This window comes from Salmo salar, chromosome ssa25 (genome assembly GCF_905237065.1).
Source record: "Salmo salar chromosome ssa25, Ssal_v3.1, whole genome shotgun sequence".
NCBI classification, from domain to species: domain Eukaryota; kingdom Metazoa; phylum Chordata; class Actinopteri; order Salmoniformes; family Salmonidae; genus Salmo; species Salmo salar.
In genome coordinates, this window is record NC_059466.1 from 14,580,726 (window position 1) to 14,596,948 (window position 16,223).

At 41.7% G+C, this 16,223-nt stretch overlaps 2 protein-coding genes across 2 annotated transcripts; both read left to right on the forward strand.

Moving 5' to 3' along the window:
* Positions 1-757: 757 nt before the first annotated feature.
* dcaf17 (ddb1 and cul4 associated factor 17) lies at positions 758-12,848 on the forward strand. The gene is made up of 15 exons (XM_014173258.2): positions 758-834; positions 6,214-6,368; positions 6,454-6,557; positions 6,662-6,752; positions 7,133-7,269; positions 7,429-7,507; positions 7,645-7,734; positions 9,431-9,538; positions 9,674-9,776; positions 9,910-10,052; positions 10,491-10,600; positions 10,754-10,838; positions 10,992-11,075; positions 11,216-11,371; positions 11,563-12,848. Exons 2-15 carry the CDS (start codon positions 6,249-6,251, stop codon positions 11,677-11,679), a joined length of 1,527 nt encoding a protein of 508 aa, XP_014028733.1. The 5' UTR covers positions 758-834; positions 6,214-6,248; the 3' UTR covers positions 11,680-12,848.
* Positions 12,849-13,120: 272 nt separating this feature from the next.
* Positions 13,121-15,658, forward strand: LOC106586222 (plasma membrane ascorbate-dependent reductase CYBRD1). The gene is made up of 4 exons (XM_014173259.2): positions 13,121-13,570; positions 14,209-14,417; positions 14,885-15,039; positions 15,154-15,658. The coding sequence occupies exons 1-4, from the start codon at positions 13,378-13,380 to the stop codon at positions 15,437-15,439; spliced, it is 843 nt and encodes a 280-aa protein (XP_014028734.2). The 5' UTR covers positions 13,121-13,377; the 3' UTR covers positions 15,440-15,658.
* The last annotated feature ends 565 nt before the right edge of the window (positions 15,659-16,223 follow it).

A 16,223-nucleotide genomic window follows, 5' to 3' on the forward strand; every position in this document is an offset into this window, starting at 1 on the left:
TTGGAATGATGAGTTCCATGCATCATGCCGGCTCTGCACTTTAGTTGGTTGGTAGGCAAATAGGCCTGCATTAGGGTATAATGACTCTATGGCTTCATGCCTCCAGAAGGGCGTTGTGCTGTGGTGCTGCATGGAGATCACAAGCTCTTCAACTGGGCAGCAGTGTTGCAATGGAGGGAATAGCCTATATGGAGACTACCTAAGACCACTGCAACAGAATTATTGTAAAGTGTGGAAAGACGCTTATGCCAGACTTAGCCTACGTTTAACCTCTCCCTTGTTCAAATCAAAATCCATATGTTCATGACCCGATTCATATAAATCATGTCAAATGATTTTAAATTCATATTAACCCCTCCTACAGAATAAGTTTTGGTCAGATTTTGAGTGATGAAATACATTTCTAAATATTCTATAACAAATTATTTTGAGTGGCATAGACTCCCGTGGTCATACATAACTCATAGATTCACCAAATATCTATTATAATTCTATGTTTCATGGGAATGTCCATGTCACCCAGAGATATGTCCATGCTGTAGAGAAACAACTAGCGAACTGAAACTTCCCTGTTGTAGGTATAATACAGCTAGTGCTATCTACACTGGCACTGGCAAACACATCCATTACATTCGCTTGCTAAATGTGAAGTAAATTCAACTGAGAAGTAATAGAGAATGGAGACTTTTAACTTGAAAATGGGCAGGATACCTCTTTCCGGTTTCCCTGACTTCTGTTTTTTTATAATATGTTATGCTTGTTCGAGTAGCACTCCTCAATGGCTGTTTGGTGGATGTTTTTGTTGGTGAGATGAAACTGCCAAAACTCTGAAAGGTATTATTGTATGTCAGAATTGCAACACAAGATTTGTTCAAGCCTAAAATGTTAGTCCGTAATCGTAACATGGTGTTTGTATGTTCACAGATGAACTTTCACATTTATGTTTCCTGTTTCATGCATTCATTTAGGTATGGATTTTCTTAAGATCCTAACGATATGTACGTTCAACCTTTTGGCAGCTATCTGGCTCGGGTGAAAATGTATTGGTTGCGGGTTTTTGGGCTATTTCTAAGTTGCACCGCGGCTGACAAGGCATTTCTCTTTAAAATATGTATATTTCACGGTGACCTGCTCTTGACTATCAGGCAATGAGACGGGTTGTTGCTGAGTGAGTGAGTTGTGGGGAGGGCCGGAAGGGTGTTTATGTTGAGAGAGCACTACAATTATTGGCTGAGTCACATGAGCGAGAGAGTAGCACGCGCGCACGTTGTGACATTTAAAAAAAAAGTTTTACCAGTTGTAGGTCGGCTATTTAGATTGTCATTATGGAGACACCTATTTCCAAACCTTTTCTATAAAACAACATACTCTAGAACTGATGCACATCAATAAATAATGGAGACAAACACTGGAAAATGACTTTGGGCGCACTACAGCGCCCCAGCTAGCAAGGAGGAATTGGCCCAGAAGCGGCCCTCTTCGGGGGGCGGAACTGATTGAATCGGCCAGAATCGGGTGTCGGACGGCCCGGAATCAAAATGAAGGACTGCCCAGAATCGGCCCAAGTACATCGGCCCGTTTCCATCTCCCGGAATTCACCCGACTTTGCCGGCATCTTACCAGAATCCCCCCAGAAGCGGCCCAATGCAATTTTAAATAAATGTATACAAAATTACCCAATTAGTAATTTTAAATATTGCAATTATACATTTTATACATACAAATTATACCCATCCACAATTAATGAAAAAAATTACCCCCTTTTTGTCATATCCAATTGTCTTGTCTCATCGCTGCAACTCCCGTACGGCCTCGGGAGAGGCGAAGGTCGAGAGCAGTGCGTCCCCCCAAAACACAACCCAACCAAGCCGCACTGCTTCTTGACACAATGCATGCTTAACCCGGAAGCCAACTGCACCAATGTGTCGGAGGAAACACTGTACACTTGGTGACCGTGTCAGTGTGCATGCACCTGGCCCGCCACAGGAGTTGCTACAGCGCGATGGGACAAGGACATCCCGGCCGGCCAAATCCTCCCCTAACCCGGACGACGCTGGGCCAATTGTGCATCGCCTCATGGGTCTCCCGGTCACGGGCGGCATCGAACCAGCATCTGTAGCAATGCAGTTTGCACTGCGATGCAGTGTCATAGACCACTGCGCCACCCAGGAGGCCCCTTCCACAACGTTTTTAAAGCTTATCAGTTTGCACAAAGTATCAAAATACTAAAATACTACTTAAACAGGACTCTTAAAGAATTTTATTTAAATGTTAATTTTATTTTTTGATCACAGAAACAATGAGAAAATATGGAAAAATAAAGAAATAACGAAATGTTAGTTATATAAAGCAGCCTGTGTAATCATCTGCCAGAGAGTAGCCACAATTGGCCCGAGCCCCAAGGAATACAATTTGAGAAAAGGGAAAAAGATAAGTCACTATGACTAGACATGAATTGCCGGACAAGTGGTCCGCCGGAATTAAGACCCTTAGCAAGGACGTTAACAATCAAATTACTCCCGCTCTTACTCAAGACCCCGTCCAGGGCCCACTCGATCAAAGAACAGGCCCACAGGCTTTGTCTATAGACTGATACAAATGTTGCGAAGTGAAAGGTCAATAACATCGCAATAGCCAATTCCACTCAAACCCTGATTAGTCGATCTGTCTTCACCATTAACACAAATGACACATCACGTAGTTGCGAACAACCACTCCACTTTGTGGAGAATATGACCACAGAACGCAACTCAAACAGCCCATACCTGGAAACAGTCCTGGAGGACTGCTAAACCTGTGATGCGCTAATTGATTCGAGCTCAACAATGTCGCTCATCTCTCAAACGTTGTTCAATGATCTCAAAAGGGCTTTGAAGCCAGCTAAATGTTGGTTAAAAATGGAACGATGCGACACTACACTTCGAGGTTTCACTCAGACTACCTTGCCTCTCACATTGAGACTCATGCTAAAACTACACATCCAGGACTTTTCGCTTGTTCACCCTGTGTATGTTACCAGCCTCGAATCTGAACCCCTGCTACTTGGAGCAGACTAGATGGATCAGTTACTCCCACTAATGGATTGGAAAACCAACCAAGTATGGTCACAGGTCACAGTGCCTTCTCCACTGACCACACTGTTTTCTCCTAATGCTAGCTGCAACACAGTCATCCACGAAAGGTATCTGTCAACAGCACCCCTTCGGAAAAAGACGTTTTAAAACCTTGTGGTGCAGAATCTGACCCAAAGAGATATTACGATATCTCGTCACATTCAATCAGCAAACCTGATTGACCATTATTTTCATGATTTTTGAGCCGACAGTCTCTGTGAATGAGCAACTCTCTCCTCCTTGGAGTCGTGCAAAACTGTAGCTGATACTGTAGCCTTCGGACACTTCCGCAAGCACTGCTGCCATCTCAGGAATAAAAGCATCAACGTGCAGAATGTACTCTGCCCTCCTGCTGATACAGTGTCCACTTTGTGGGGGACTGAAACCCCTAACAATGACACTAACGGGGTCAGTCCCGCAACTGACCCTATGACTTCCACTGGTGAAACGCTCTGCGATATCGTAGAAAGATATCCTCATCTCAGTTCGCAGGTACTGGAACGGTTGCCACACGTGGATGCTGTGGTGAGGAACAAACCTTGACAGTCACTGGGTGTTTTGAAGCACAAACACCAGGAGATTTGGTTGAAAGGTTACAGCCAATCTAATAACGTGGCAGCTGACAACTGGTACAAAGGGTTCCGACCTTTTCGTTTGTGCCTTGGACACCAACACCAACTGCTGGTGGGGAGGGTCCCGAGACACAAAGGGGGGGGATACTAGCCCAGACCCATGATGAGCCTCGTCGAGGCCGGTGGTGGGTTCGAGACTACGTGCAACACTATACAAGGCCGCCAGAGGAGGAAACAAATATAGTTGTAAACTTCCCCATGAGATCAGAGAGGAGTGGACAGGCCCCTCGACGGGATAACCTTGTTACGCAAGGCCTTGCGTGACAGCAACGACCCCTGGAAAGCCATCTTACAGTGGAGGAACACACCCACCGAAAACATTGACAGCAGCCCAGCGCAACGCCTTCTGTCCAGACATGTGAAGACTACCATCCCCGTAGCCAACAAGCTACTTGAGCCCTGCATCATGGTTGGCATCACAGAAAGCAGCTTGCTAAGTGCTTCTAAGACTGGAATGCTCGAGACCTACCAGAGCTGGAGGTGAAACGATAAGGATGAAACTGCTGCCGGGAGACCACACAGGACTTTGTAGGCTGGGCACTTTACTACAGAGAGTTGCACCATGTTCTTACCTGGTGGATGTCGGTGGCTCCCTCTCATCGCAACTGGGTGGATCTGTGCATAGCAGAGCAGACAAACCAGAACACTCCATACACTCACCTAGATGAGCTGGATCACAGTCCCAGGCCTAAGGGCAAGGGCTACAGAACTGAGACATGAGCCAACTGAGGGTGCGGCTTCTACCCCACCAAGCTCTCCAGCCGTGGCCCTAATCCTACCCCTGTCAGAGCCCATACTTACTCACTGGTGGGTCGGCTGTGTAAGCCACCAGACAGGCTTACTTTGTAAGCAAGGGACTGTGTTAACCTGTCCTCTGTTAAATACAACAACAACAAAAAGAGGACGACGTCAACTGAAGTAAAAAGAAAATGTAATGTATTTTCATTTATGACTTGACTGTTAAGAACTTAATGTTGTGCTGTTACGTTAGCACTTTCTATTGAAAAGGATGATGCTACGGAGTTTAGTTGATAGGTAATTGACGAGCTGTGCTGTTCCCCTGACTCCGTATGTAGGGACTTGTACAATACTTGAACATGGCTATTGAACTTGACATTTGTGTCTGTCTTTATTCTTTAATCTAACATATCATACAGAAACAGTAACCAGGAGCGGTAAGGTGTTGATATCTTGTATATATCAAAAGAGCAAAAGGAACGTGCATTGTGGCTCGCAAAATTATCAACGCATGAAGTGGACAGCTTTGATTGTCGGAGCAGGGCTACGTTGGACATTGACAATCAGGAGTAGTTGAATGCAAAATGTTGCAACTGTGTTGGGGATCACATTTCCGAATTCCCAGAGTGCCCTGTTAGAGTGAAAGAGGTTGAGGTGTCAAGGATCAGGGCTGTACAGCAAATCTTATATGTGGAGGCGGTGAAGAGAGTTCTGAATAAGATATTTTATATGTCAATCAAGTGTTCTGGATACACTCATTGTGAAGAAGGTGGATTTGTACCATTTATAGCCACAGTTATTAATTGTACTGGCCACATGTCCAAGAATTCCAGGAAGCTGGACATCATTATATCTGCAGCCGAGAAGTTTTTGGGCCTCCAAGACTTAACCGCAGAAGCACTGCAAGGACTACTGTCACCAGGAAATGTCCAACCATCACAGGATCCTTCTGGGCCTGTGTTGGGACCTGATTAAAACAGAAAAGCAGGCTGATTTAGTTTAATAGAAATGTCGTTATTGATAATTTGTATGGAATAAAAAATGATATATATAATAATAATTACCCCGCATTTTTTCCTTTTCGGATCTTTATTATCCACCAGTACAGTAGGTGGCGGAATGCACATGTAATTGTTGCAAAAGCTATTACACCAAAGAAGAAGGAGGGTTGGGGGGAACGCCTACTATGTGAAGTGCAGTAATTCAATTCGCCCTTGCCCTCCTAAACGATTCACATGTTTTTTTTAACTTTGGCGAAGGGTAACGTCTACAAAACGCAGTCCACTTTGTTTGTTACAGATTCTAGTTTTGGAAACTGAAAACTGTATGGAGATCAAATGTTTCATCGTTGAGGAAATCTGAAGAATGCCGGCCAAAATCCACCTCGCTCTATCGTCTCCCACTGCTTACCGCTGGTTTTTCTCTCATCCCCATATTTGGTAGTGAGCGGAAACGCCAACCGGATGCTTCACATTTATACATCCGGTGAAATATAAGGCTCGTTCTATTTGTGATCACTGTATATCTGATGCTAAGGACACGTCGTTTTAGCAGTCGTGATAGTTAGTTATGCCTATTTAATTATCGTGTTGTAAAGGACGAGGTTTGTGTATACGTAGTATTTGGTTGTAAATGAATCATTGACATGGTTGGGAGTATCGAATACCGACGTGGATAACAGTTGAACTGCGGTTGCTTTGTTTTGGACACACTGGTGTTATTGTGTGGAGTGTTCCAGCCCCTGGGCATTGAGCGCCTCCTAGTGATGCCTCAGCTGAGAGGGAAAAATGTTGCAGCCTACCTAGACCTGAGATCGAGGGGCATTTTTGACGCTGGCACTTTGTCAAAACTCAACTTGAAGATTCTCAGGGGTATTGTCCTCCAGGTATGTGAAGTGCAATGTATTAAGTAATTGAATATATTAATTCCACAAAAATGAATCTGAGTAATGACTTATTAATTTACTCTAGGACAGCAAAGACTTCACCAAAGTCTGGACCAAGTCCTCAAAATCCACTATATTTTATGAGAGTGGGAGGATTTATTTTGAAAATTATCAGTGCTGCTTCAGTAGGTAATGTATATATTTTATTTTTAAACTACATTATGTGGCATTGTTATGTTTCATCACATGAGTACCGTTACTTCTTTTTAAAATGGAAAAAATATCATTTCCAGCCTTCCATCTGAGCCACAACTTCTGTATCAATTACCCAAGCGGTCCAAAGCGGAGAAGATTGAAGATGCATTGCTATGCCAGTGCCCTCTTGTAAGTGAATTAATATTTTCCATCTTAGCCAGTTCGCTGTTGCTATATAGAAATGTAACAGGTGTCAACAGCTTACAATTCCTAAGTGGTCAATAGATATCACTTCCAGTTTTTAGTTCTGTACATCTACAGCGTCAGCATCACTGTGGACTTATGGCCTATTGGACTATAGACTAGTGAATGGACTGTACTGTATTGCACTTTGCTTTTTGTATTTATAAAGTGCATGTTTTGTTGTCTATTATACCTACTTCTGAATTATTGCCCCCTTGGGGATGAATAAAGTTCATTAAATGTAATAGTAAATGAGTAGAAATGCTATAAACAGAGTGCTGTACTAGTGTTATCCTAATTAACCATCATTATGTTTACCCTCATAGGACAAAGGGTTGCCAACACCGTCAGATCAAAAACCTAGCCTCTTGGCCCTGACTAGCAATAATTGTCTGTATCGCTTCTCAGCTGTGACAGGACAACAATTGGAGAAAGTTTACTTGTCCCCACATCACAAGTTCAGGTAATTGGCAGTTGAATGTGATTTAATTACAATTAAAATGTCTTCCACAAATCATGAACCCAACAGATCTCTTTTTATTATTATTGTGGAGCTGGGGTTCCTCTTGTTGTAGGTAACCGCTGATTTTACTTAACATGACACACTTTTTTTCTATTTCAGATACCTTGGCTGGGATGTATCGCAGGAGACATTTTATGTCAAGTCCATTCAGAATAAAGTGACATCTTCAGCAAGACAGGTGTGGTTTCCACGAGTCTGATATGCCCATTCATCTTATAATTTGCCTTTGTAAAGTAGAACCATTCCATGTAGTTTCTCTTTGTGACTGGTGAAATCTGAGAAGTATTCACTTATTTCCGATCCTGACTCTCACAGGCAGGTTTCAACCAAAACACCTTGCTGTACCTCGCCGTGTTCCGTGTTTTCCCCCTGCAACTTGTGGGCGTTCTGGAGATCAACAAAAGTGTATGCAACATTTTGTTTCTTAAGGTTTCTTTAAGTCATGTATTTTTGTAATGCCACTTATCTGTTGTACGGTGTATTCGGGAAAGTATTCAGACCCCTTCCCTTTTTAAAAATGTTGTTACATTACAGCCTTATTCTAAAATTGATGAAATAACTACAAATCCTCATCAATCTACACCCAATACCCCTTAACGACAAAGCAAAAACAGGTTTGTAGAATTTTTTGCAAATGTATTAAAAACAGAAATACCTTATTTACATAAGTATTCAGACCCTTTGCTATGAGACTTGAAATTGAGCTCCGGTGCATCCTGTTTCCATTAATCATCCTTGAGATGTTTCTACAACTTGATTGAAGTCCACCTATGGTACATTCAATTGATTGGACATGATTTGGAAAGGCACATAGCTGTCTATATATTTGTATTTTATTTAACGAGATAAGTCAGTTAAGAACAAATTCTTATTTACATTGACGGCCTATATAAGGTCCCACAGTTGTTTTTTTCTCTGACATGCACTGTCAAGCCATGAGGTCGAAGGAATTGGCCGTAGAGCTCAGAAACAGGATTGTGTCGAGGCACAGATCTGGGGAAGGGTACTAAACAATTTGTACAGCATTGAAGGTCCCCAAGAACACAGTGGTCTCCATCATTCTTAAATGGAAGAAGTTTGGAACCACCAAGACTCTTCCTAGAGCTGGCCGCTCGGCCAAACTGAGCAAGCGGGGGAGAAGGGCCTTGCTCAGGGAGGTAACCAAGAACCCGATGGTCACTCTGACAGAGCTCCAGAGTTCCTCTGTGGGGATGGGAGAACCTTCCAGAAGGACAACCATCTCTGCAGCACTCCACCAATCAGTGAAGAGTGGCCAAACGTAGAAGTTAAAGGCACATGACAGCCTGCTTGGAGTTTTCCAAAAGGCACCTAAAGGACTCTCAGACCATGATAAATAAGATTTTCTGGTCTGATGAAACCAAGATTGAACTCTTTGGCCGGAATGCCAAGCGTCACGTCTGGAGGGAACCTAGCACCATCCCTATGGTGAAGCATGGTGGTGGCAGAATCATGCTGTGGGGATGTTTTTCATTGGCAGGGACTGGGAGACTAGTCATTATCGAGGGGAAAGATGAATGGAGGAAAGTACAGAGAGGTCGTTGATGAAAACCTGCTTCAGAGCACTCAGGACTTCAGGCTGGGGTGAAGGTTCACCTTCCAACAGGACAACGACCCTAAGCACACAGCTAAGACAATGCAGGAGTGGCTTCGGGACAAGTCTCTGAATGTCCTTGAGTGGCCCAGGCAGAGCCCGGAATTGAACCCGACGCTCCCCATCCAACCTGACAGGGCTTTAGAGGATCTGCAGAGAAGAATGGGAGAAACTCCCCAAATACAGGTGTGCCAAGCTTGTAGCGTCATACCCAAGAAGACTTGAGGCTGTAATCGCTGCCAAAGGTTCTTCAACAAAGTACTGAGTAATGGGTCTGAATAATTGTGTAAATGTGATATTTCAGTTTTTATTTATACATGTCCCAAAACCTGTTTTTGGGTTGTCATTATGGGGAATTGTGTGTAGATTGATGAGGAGGGGACTAGTTAAAACATTTTTGAATAATTTGTAATGTAATGTAACAAAATGTGGAAAAAGGGAAGGGGTCTGAATACTTTCCGAATGCACTGTATGTCTCTGTCATTTCAGATATTTGGAAGCACTGTCATTGATGTAGTTCTGTCCCAAGGGGTCCTTGCAGTTTCTCACAGTACCAAGACTGTGAAACTCTATAGCTTTGAAGACATTCTGAATAAGGTGTGAGTTTATGATTAACAATAACATTTTGTTTTAATGCATGCTTCTTAAAATGTTCTGATTGTCTACATACTATACTGTATGTTCCATTATTTCTAAAAAAACATTTATTGATTGTTCTTTCTTCTTTGCCAGTACATAAGAACGGAATTGGTTCTTGGGGAGCCGTGTCATTCAGAAGGCGGTAAAACTGTGGGAGAAGCTCCATTTGGCATTCCAGTGAATATCCACATCAACGGTAGGTGATTGTTTATCTGTCTATCCATCTTTCTGTCCCTCAGATTTTCCAACCATTCATTTGTCTCCATCTGCAGAAGTGCCTCAGGGGACCCTTAGTGAATTTTTTTTTTTCTCTCGTAATTTTTCCGCAGAATGCCCCCCAGTGCTGTTTGAGGTGTCATGCTTCGATAATGGAGTACAGATCGGAGGCCACCCATGGCACTATATCTTCACCCTACCCCATAAGAAACACCAGGGGTCGTACCGCATCTGCTCTCTCAAGGATAACACCCTGGTAATATACTTGTACATATCTATCTTTATGCACTACGCATCGAATGGGTCGCAAATAAGTCTCCGGAATTGTGAGACTATTTAAGCATATTAAGTATCCTGCTGCTAGTGTGCCAGAGCCATTTGAGCATGTCAGTTTCAGAGCACTACAGATGTCTTTGAGAGGCATTTGTCTTTAACTGACACAACAAACGTATTACTCAAACACAAATTATCCAAAAAAAGGATGTTTAGATGGCTCAGCTGGTTGGAGCATGGTGCTAGCAGCACCAATGTTGTTGAGTCAATTTATGTGTGGCTCACAAATATTTTGGGTACTAAGTTGCTTTAAATGAAAGCTTCTGCTAAGTAATTATCCAGTTAAGGTCCAAAGTGTTCTGTAGTTGTCATACCCAGTGTCAATATCTGTAATATTCCCACTGTACGCATTTCTAAATAGGCAAAGCATGGAATACAAGACATGAAGTGCTGTTCTCTGGAGTCTGACTGGATCTACTTCCACCCTGATGACTCAGGAAGAATCATCCATGTTGGACCTAGCACCATAAAGTGAGTTTAAACCCCCCCCCCAACAAAGTTGTCCACAAGACCATGCTTTACACTGCAGCTTTATGGTATTTAGGTCAGTGCTATTCATCAGTCAGATTTCACACAGTGACGTTTCTCTTCTGCCTTTACTGAATATTGAATACTTTCCCCCAGTGTGCTGAAAATTCTGAGTGAACTGGAGAGTGATGCACAGTTCGATATAGTGAAGGAGTTTTCCATCACAGCTCACCGAGACGATGTGAGTTAACATAGTGTTTTGGCACCTTTTTAACCATGGGTCATAATACATTTTAAATTAGATATATTTTCTCCATCATTATGATAGAAGGGTGAAAATTGCTGCTTTTCCTGTGATGGATTCATAAAACTTCTCGTCTTCTATCCACCATAGGCTGCCTCCCATATCAATGTCACTTCCTCAGGCCGCACAGTGAAGAGAAGATTTTATCAGCTGGATGATGACCCAGACCGAGAGGTAGATTCTAAAGGATTAGGCTTAGACTGTATCCTGACTAAATTACTTTTACTGACATTTCAGTGGCATTCCATATAGGCATATTGGTTATTGCCGGTGAGTGTTTTCGTTGATGCCTCTTGCAACATGCTACTTCATAGACATTCCGGATGGTGGAGTATGAGGATGAGCTTGACCTTCTGGCTGTTGTGGAGGTGACCCACAGGGAGGATGAGGGGAAGGCCCACGTCAGACTCCATGACAACAACACTGGAGCGTTACTGAAGAGGGTTCCACTTGTGGAGTCATGGGATGTGGTTAGTGCTTTATAATATTGTGTAAATGTAGCCTGGTCCGCCATCCTGACCGCTGCACTCTCATTTTGTTTAAACAGAATGTAAGCTTGCAAGATCACAATGGTCGAACGAGGCTAGTGTAAAGGACGAAAATGTGAGAAATCTCTCCTTTTCCAAGTCATTTATTCATGTATTGTCTTTTCTTGTTTCAGACTTACAGCCACGAGCTGTTCTTTGACAGAGATACAATTGTTCATATTGAACAGACGAAGAATAATAACTTCTGCTGCCATGTCTACAAAATCAGTCGTGGACAAGCAGATGAGTGAAGTTGAGACATTCCTTCCAATTGCTAATGATGTTATTCAAAAAGATTCCTCAAGTAAATAGCCCCGTTGAATGTGTTTTTCTAGTTTATTTTTTACACTTTCTTTCCCAATAAGGACTACATGTTGTCATTCTGTTATTTTGAAGATGTCGTTGGTCCTCTAATAAAGTGTCTGAAATAGTTATTCCAATACAACTGTTGGCTAACAGGGCTACTTCTGTGTTTTTATCTTTAGGACATATGAATTAATTCCCAAAATGTCTAAATTAACTGATAAAAATAGTTGTACATGTTTGATCATCTAAGAAGAGCTGTGAATTTAGAATTTAAGAGCTGTGAATATAATATCTAAGAAGAGCTGTGAACATTTCCGCCACCCAAAAATAAATGTCAAGATGCATGGAAGTCAAACATTTTATATACTCAAAATTGAGGATATGTTTCTTCTTTGCATAGATCAGCAGAGCAAGGCCGCTGGCAAATGTGTGGCAAGCTGAAATTTGCCCCAGCACTTTTGATTCGGCTTTATAAAAAATATTGACACAAAGCATTGAAAAGAGGGACAAAGTATTGTTCTTAAGACTGATTTGCCTCATGATTTGTCAACTCGTTCACAATTCATCTGTGCTTTAGTCTGATCAACTGTAGCCTAACCACAGCTGCAGGTAGCCTAGAGAAGCCTATGCGCTCTGATCCCCTCTGGCCAGGGGAAACGAAGCGGTAACGTCATGTGTTTACAGCCTAAGCTATGTATTTATAGTCTAAAATAGGCCCATTTATTTGTTTGACTTCAGGTGGCTAGGCTAGACCTTTTCTATCCAAAATGATTGACTGGAATTAATCAACACAATAGCGAAGACATACGGTGTGAGTAACTCTAATTACAGATGCAAAGGCATACATAATGCAACCCTGCATGAAGCAAGCTCAGCCCTGTTTGTTATATTGTCTAATCGCAGTTTGTGTAAATAAGTCCTCCCTAGGGCCAGGAGTTTTTAATAACGTATGACCTAATTTACAACAAATCTGGTCCCGTAACAGCCCATATTAAACCGTTTTAAGAGCTGATTTTACTTTATTACTATATTTGGTTTTATTTTTAACAACTTGCACTGCCACCCTTTTTGTATTCTTTCGGGCATGGATTAAATTAAGTATATTATTTTTGCATCTTGGCCTCCTTGGGTTATTCCTTTTCATAGTTTGTGTGCAAGTACCTTTTGAACTCTGTCATACACTGGTCTACAACTAGGGGCAAGAGTTTTACCTGGTTAGGTAAACCCTCCAGATCAGGAAAACAATCCCACCCCCCCACCACAACCACTGGCTTTGGGACCTGTGGTGCCACCTCTGAAATCACCACACAATGCTCCAAATGAAGAAGCATATCCTATGATTATGGTCTATCTCAACATTTCGACTTAGTATCTAGAAATGTTTACTTGCATATCTCGTAATTTCGAATACATATCTCAACATTTTGACTTGCATACCATGAAAGTTTGAGTTAATATCGACATAAAAAATATTTTAAGAAATGGTGGCGGGAATGGGCTGGCGCTTTTGTAACAACCTGCGGTTACAAAACTGGTAGTTAAAAACATTCAGACCTTCTGTTATGAAGAAGAGTCATGACCCATCCCCCCTGAGTAACCTCTTGAAATTCCTCTAGTCCAGTGTTGGAGTGCGTTCGTAGGAGATGGCGATGGAGAATTTCAAGCAGTTCCTGTTCGCTCTGTCGGCCGCTGTATCCGTTGGTTTTGTGTCGACAATTTTTGTTTTGAGATGGGTATTCTACTTCAAGGAAGGTTTAGCATGGGATGGAGAATTTGCGGAATTCAATTGGCACCCTGTTTTAATGGTTACCGGGTTCATTTTTATGCAGGGAATTGGTGAGAAGTTTGTTTTTCTCTCTTCTGTACATACATAATTCAGTCAAATCTGAAGCGATGGAGGTCTGTCAATACATTAAAATGTTACGTTATTTCAACAAGCAGTGAAGTTTGGGAATGAATCAATCTTGGAACAGATTAGTCTGTTTTGCAAGGCTGTAACGTCAGGGGCTACTGTTATTGAACGAAATATACATTATTAAACGTGTCAATGTTTAGTAGAAATAGCCTGTTATCGACTTTTTTGCAGACAAACGTTAGGTGCTCTATTGTAATTTGTTACCTTGATGCATTTCGGAGTAAAGTTACTGACAGAGTAGCCCAAAACAATAGCACCCTTTGATAATTTACAAAAGTACATTCCAGACTCATTTGCATTATTTCACGTGAAGTACCTCCTTTAGTGTAGGCTAATTAACTTGAATGACACAGCAACTTTGATTGGTATGCACTTACATTAGTTAAATAGAAGTATACCTCATAGCGATTCTGTCAAAACAGGATGTTGCAACATCTGGTATTTATAGCAGGAATTGCTCATCCTTGAGGGTGTATTATTCCCATTCAATTACTGTGAAGTGAATGCATTTTCATGATTAATAAGTTGAATAAGTGTTTTTTTTCTTCTTCTGTTTCAGCCATTGTGGTGTATAGGTTGCCATGGACCTGGAAGTGCAGCAAGTTAATGATGAAGTTTATTCATGCCGGCTTAAACATATTGGCCTTCATTTTCGCTGTCATATCTCTGGTAGCAGTATTTGACTTCCACAATGCACAAAACATCCCCAACATGTATAGCCTGCACAGCTGGGTGGGGCTAGCAGCGGTGATACTATATTCACTACAGGTAAGCACACCTCAAATATATAATATAGCCAGTGCTTGACTTGGACTGAAATAGGTTATGGTACTCATTTTGTGTGCCGGTACTGTTTATATTTATGGGCGGGAGCTCAACAATACTTTTGAGCTAATATTTTAGAAGAGGAACAGGAGCTCAAGCAGTAGAACATTTGAGGTGCCGGTACTCTGCTCCGGTGAGCGCCTTCCCAAGTCATGCACTGAATGTGGGCTAGTATTACGCTATAGAACTGTCCATAATGATTGCTTCATAATATCTATTACATTGTTATAAAGCTTTGTCATAAAGCATTATTCATATTTTCCCCCCTACCACATAACTAGAGTTCTATGCATGGATGCTTATAAAGACTGTTTATGAAGTGCATTTTATGGCACAGTAGGTATACCACATGCCATTCTTTATTACAATGCTTGACAGAGTTTCCTGATCTTTCCTCTTTTACTGAGCAGCTTGTTCTGGGAGTGTGTATATACTTGATACCCATCACCCCGATATACCTGAGAGCAGCATTTATGCCCCTGCACGTCTACAGTGGCCTGTTCATCTTTGCCAGTGTCATAACCACAGCACTCATGGGCATCACAGAGAAGCTCATTTTTGGCCTGTAAGTATTACAAGGCAGGAAATCAGAGAAATATAGTAAACTTGGGTACTTAGAGACCTCATTTCGTAAAATGGTATTACAGCTATAGGTAACTCTCTCTTCTTTGTCTCTCAGGAAATATCCCAAGTACAAGGACTCTCCCCCAGAGGCCAACTTTGTAAATGTGCTGGGAGTACTGATAGTAGTTTTTGGCGCAATAATTCTCTGGATCGTTACTCGCCCCTCTTGGAAACGCCCCAGTGAGCAGGTCCTACGCTCCCTGCCAACCTACGGGGATGGGTCAGCTGGCACCAAAATGGGCACTGCCCTGTCACAACAAACTGACCCGATTGACCCCGAAGGCAATGGAGATGCCAGGAGAAGGAGTGGTAAATTGGAGGACTCAGGACAGGTCAACTGAGTAACATGAAAACCAACTACTGATTCTGTCTGTTTGTTGATGCTTTAAAAAGTTGCATGGATCTACTGTTCTGGCAGTCCCAAAGCAAATGTAAACCTTTGTAATAACCTTTGTTCCAAATAGCACCTTGAGGAATTGTTCCCAACCATTCCAGAATGTTGACCTTTAAGCATTTTATTTTATTTTGTAATTTTTTTACAAATAAATTACACAGCTCAATTTGATATCGTTGAATAATGATTTGATAAAGGATTAAACTAGCCTATTGAAGTATAGAAAAATAATAATCAAATACATATTCTTTACATTTGTATAGCTTTTATAACGAATACATACAGTATTCTTCAGTGTTTTTATTTTCATTTAAGGGAGGGATTACAGAACCAACACATCTTTAGGGAAGGGATGTGAGAGGTGAATCCATTATAATCCAATTATATCATGTAATATTACATACAGGCCTCCCTAAAGGCAATAATAGGCAAACAAAGTTCCTCATTACTTTGTTCAATGCACTGTGTACCTGGATTTCATACAGTGAGGAATTCATAATTGCTGCATACAATTAAAGCACATTTTACAAATGATTAAGTTATAACATTACCTGAACGTTTGTAGACATGTCTCTATAGCAGCCTATACATTTTTGTTGAATTATGATTAGTAGGTATGTTTTTTCAAATATATTTTCTGTAGGGTTAATGGAATTGTACACCCTCTTGGATCCAAATCATAGTATTGCGCGCAGATAAATGATCAGGACTAGGACATGCGTCTCTCTCAA

What these genes read in the sequence shown, in the direction of transcription:
- dcaf17 (XM_014173258.2), top strand. Translation starts at nt 6,249, where the DNA reads ATGCCTCAGCTGAGAGGGAAAAATGTTGCAGCCTACCTAGACCTGAGA. An exon ending in TCCCCACATCACAAGTTCAG is followed by an intron (nt 7,270 to 7,428) that starts GTAATTGGCAGT and finishes TTTCTATTTCAG; the next exon opens with ATACCTTGGCTGGGATGTAT. An exon ending in TTGAAGACATTCTGAATAAG is followed by an intron (nt 9,539 to 9,673) that starts GTGTGAGTTTAT and finishes CTTCTTTGCCAG; the next exon opens with TACATAAGAACGGAATTGGT.
- LOC106586222 (XM_014173259.2), top strand. Translation starts at nt 13,378, where the DNA reads ATGGCGATGGAGAATTTCAAGCAGTTCCTGTTCGCTCTGTCGGCCGCT. An exon ending in TGATACTATATTCACTACAG is followed by an intron (nt 14,418 to 14,884) that starts GTAAGCACACCT and finishes TTTACTGAGCAG; the next exon opens with CTTGTTCTGGGAGTGTGTAT. An exon ending in GAGAAGCTCATTTTTGGCCT is followed by an intron (nt 15,040 to 15,153) that starts GTAAGTATTACA and finishes TTTGTCTCTCAG; the next exon opens with GAAATATCCCAAGTACAAGG.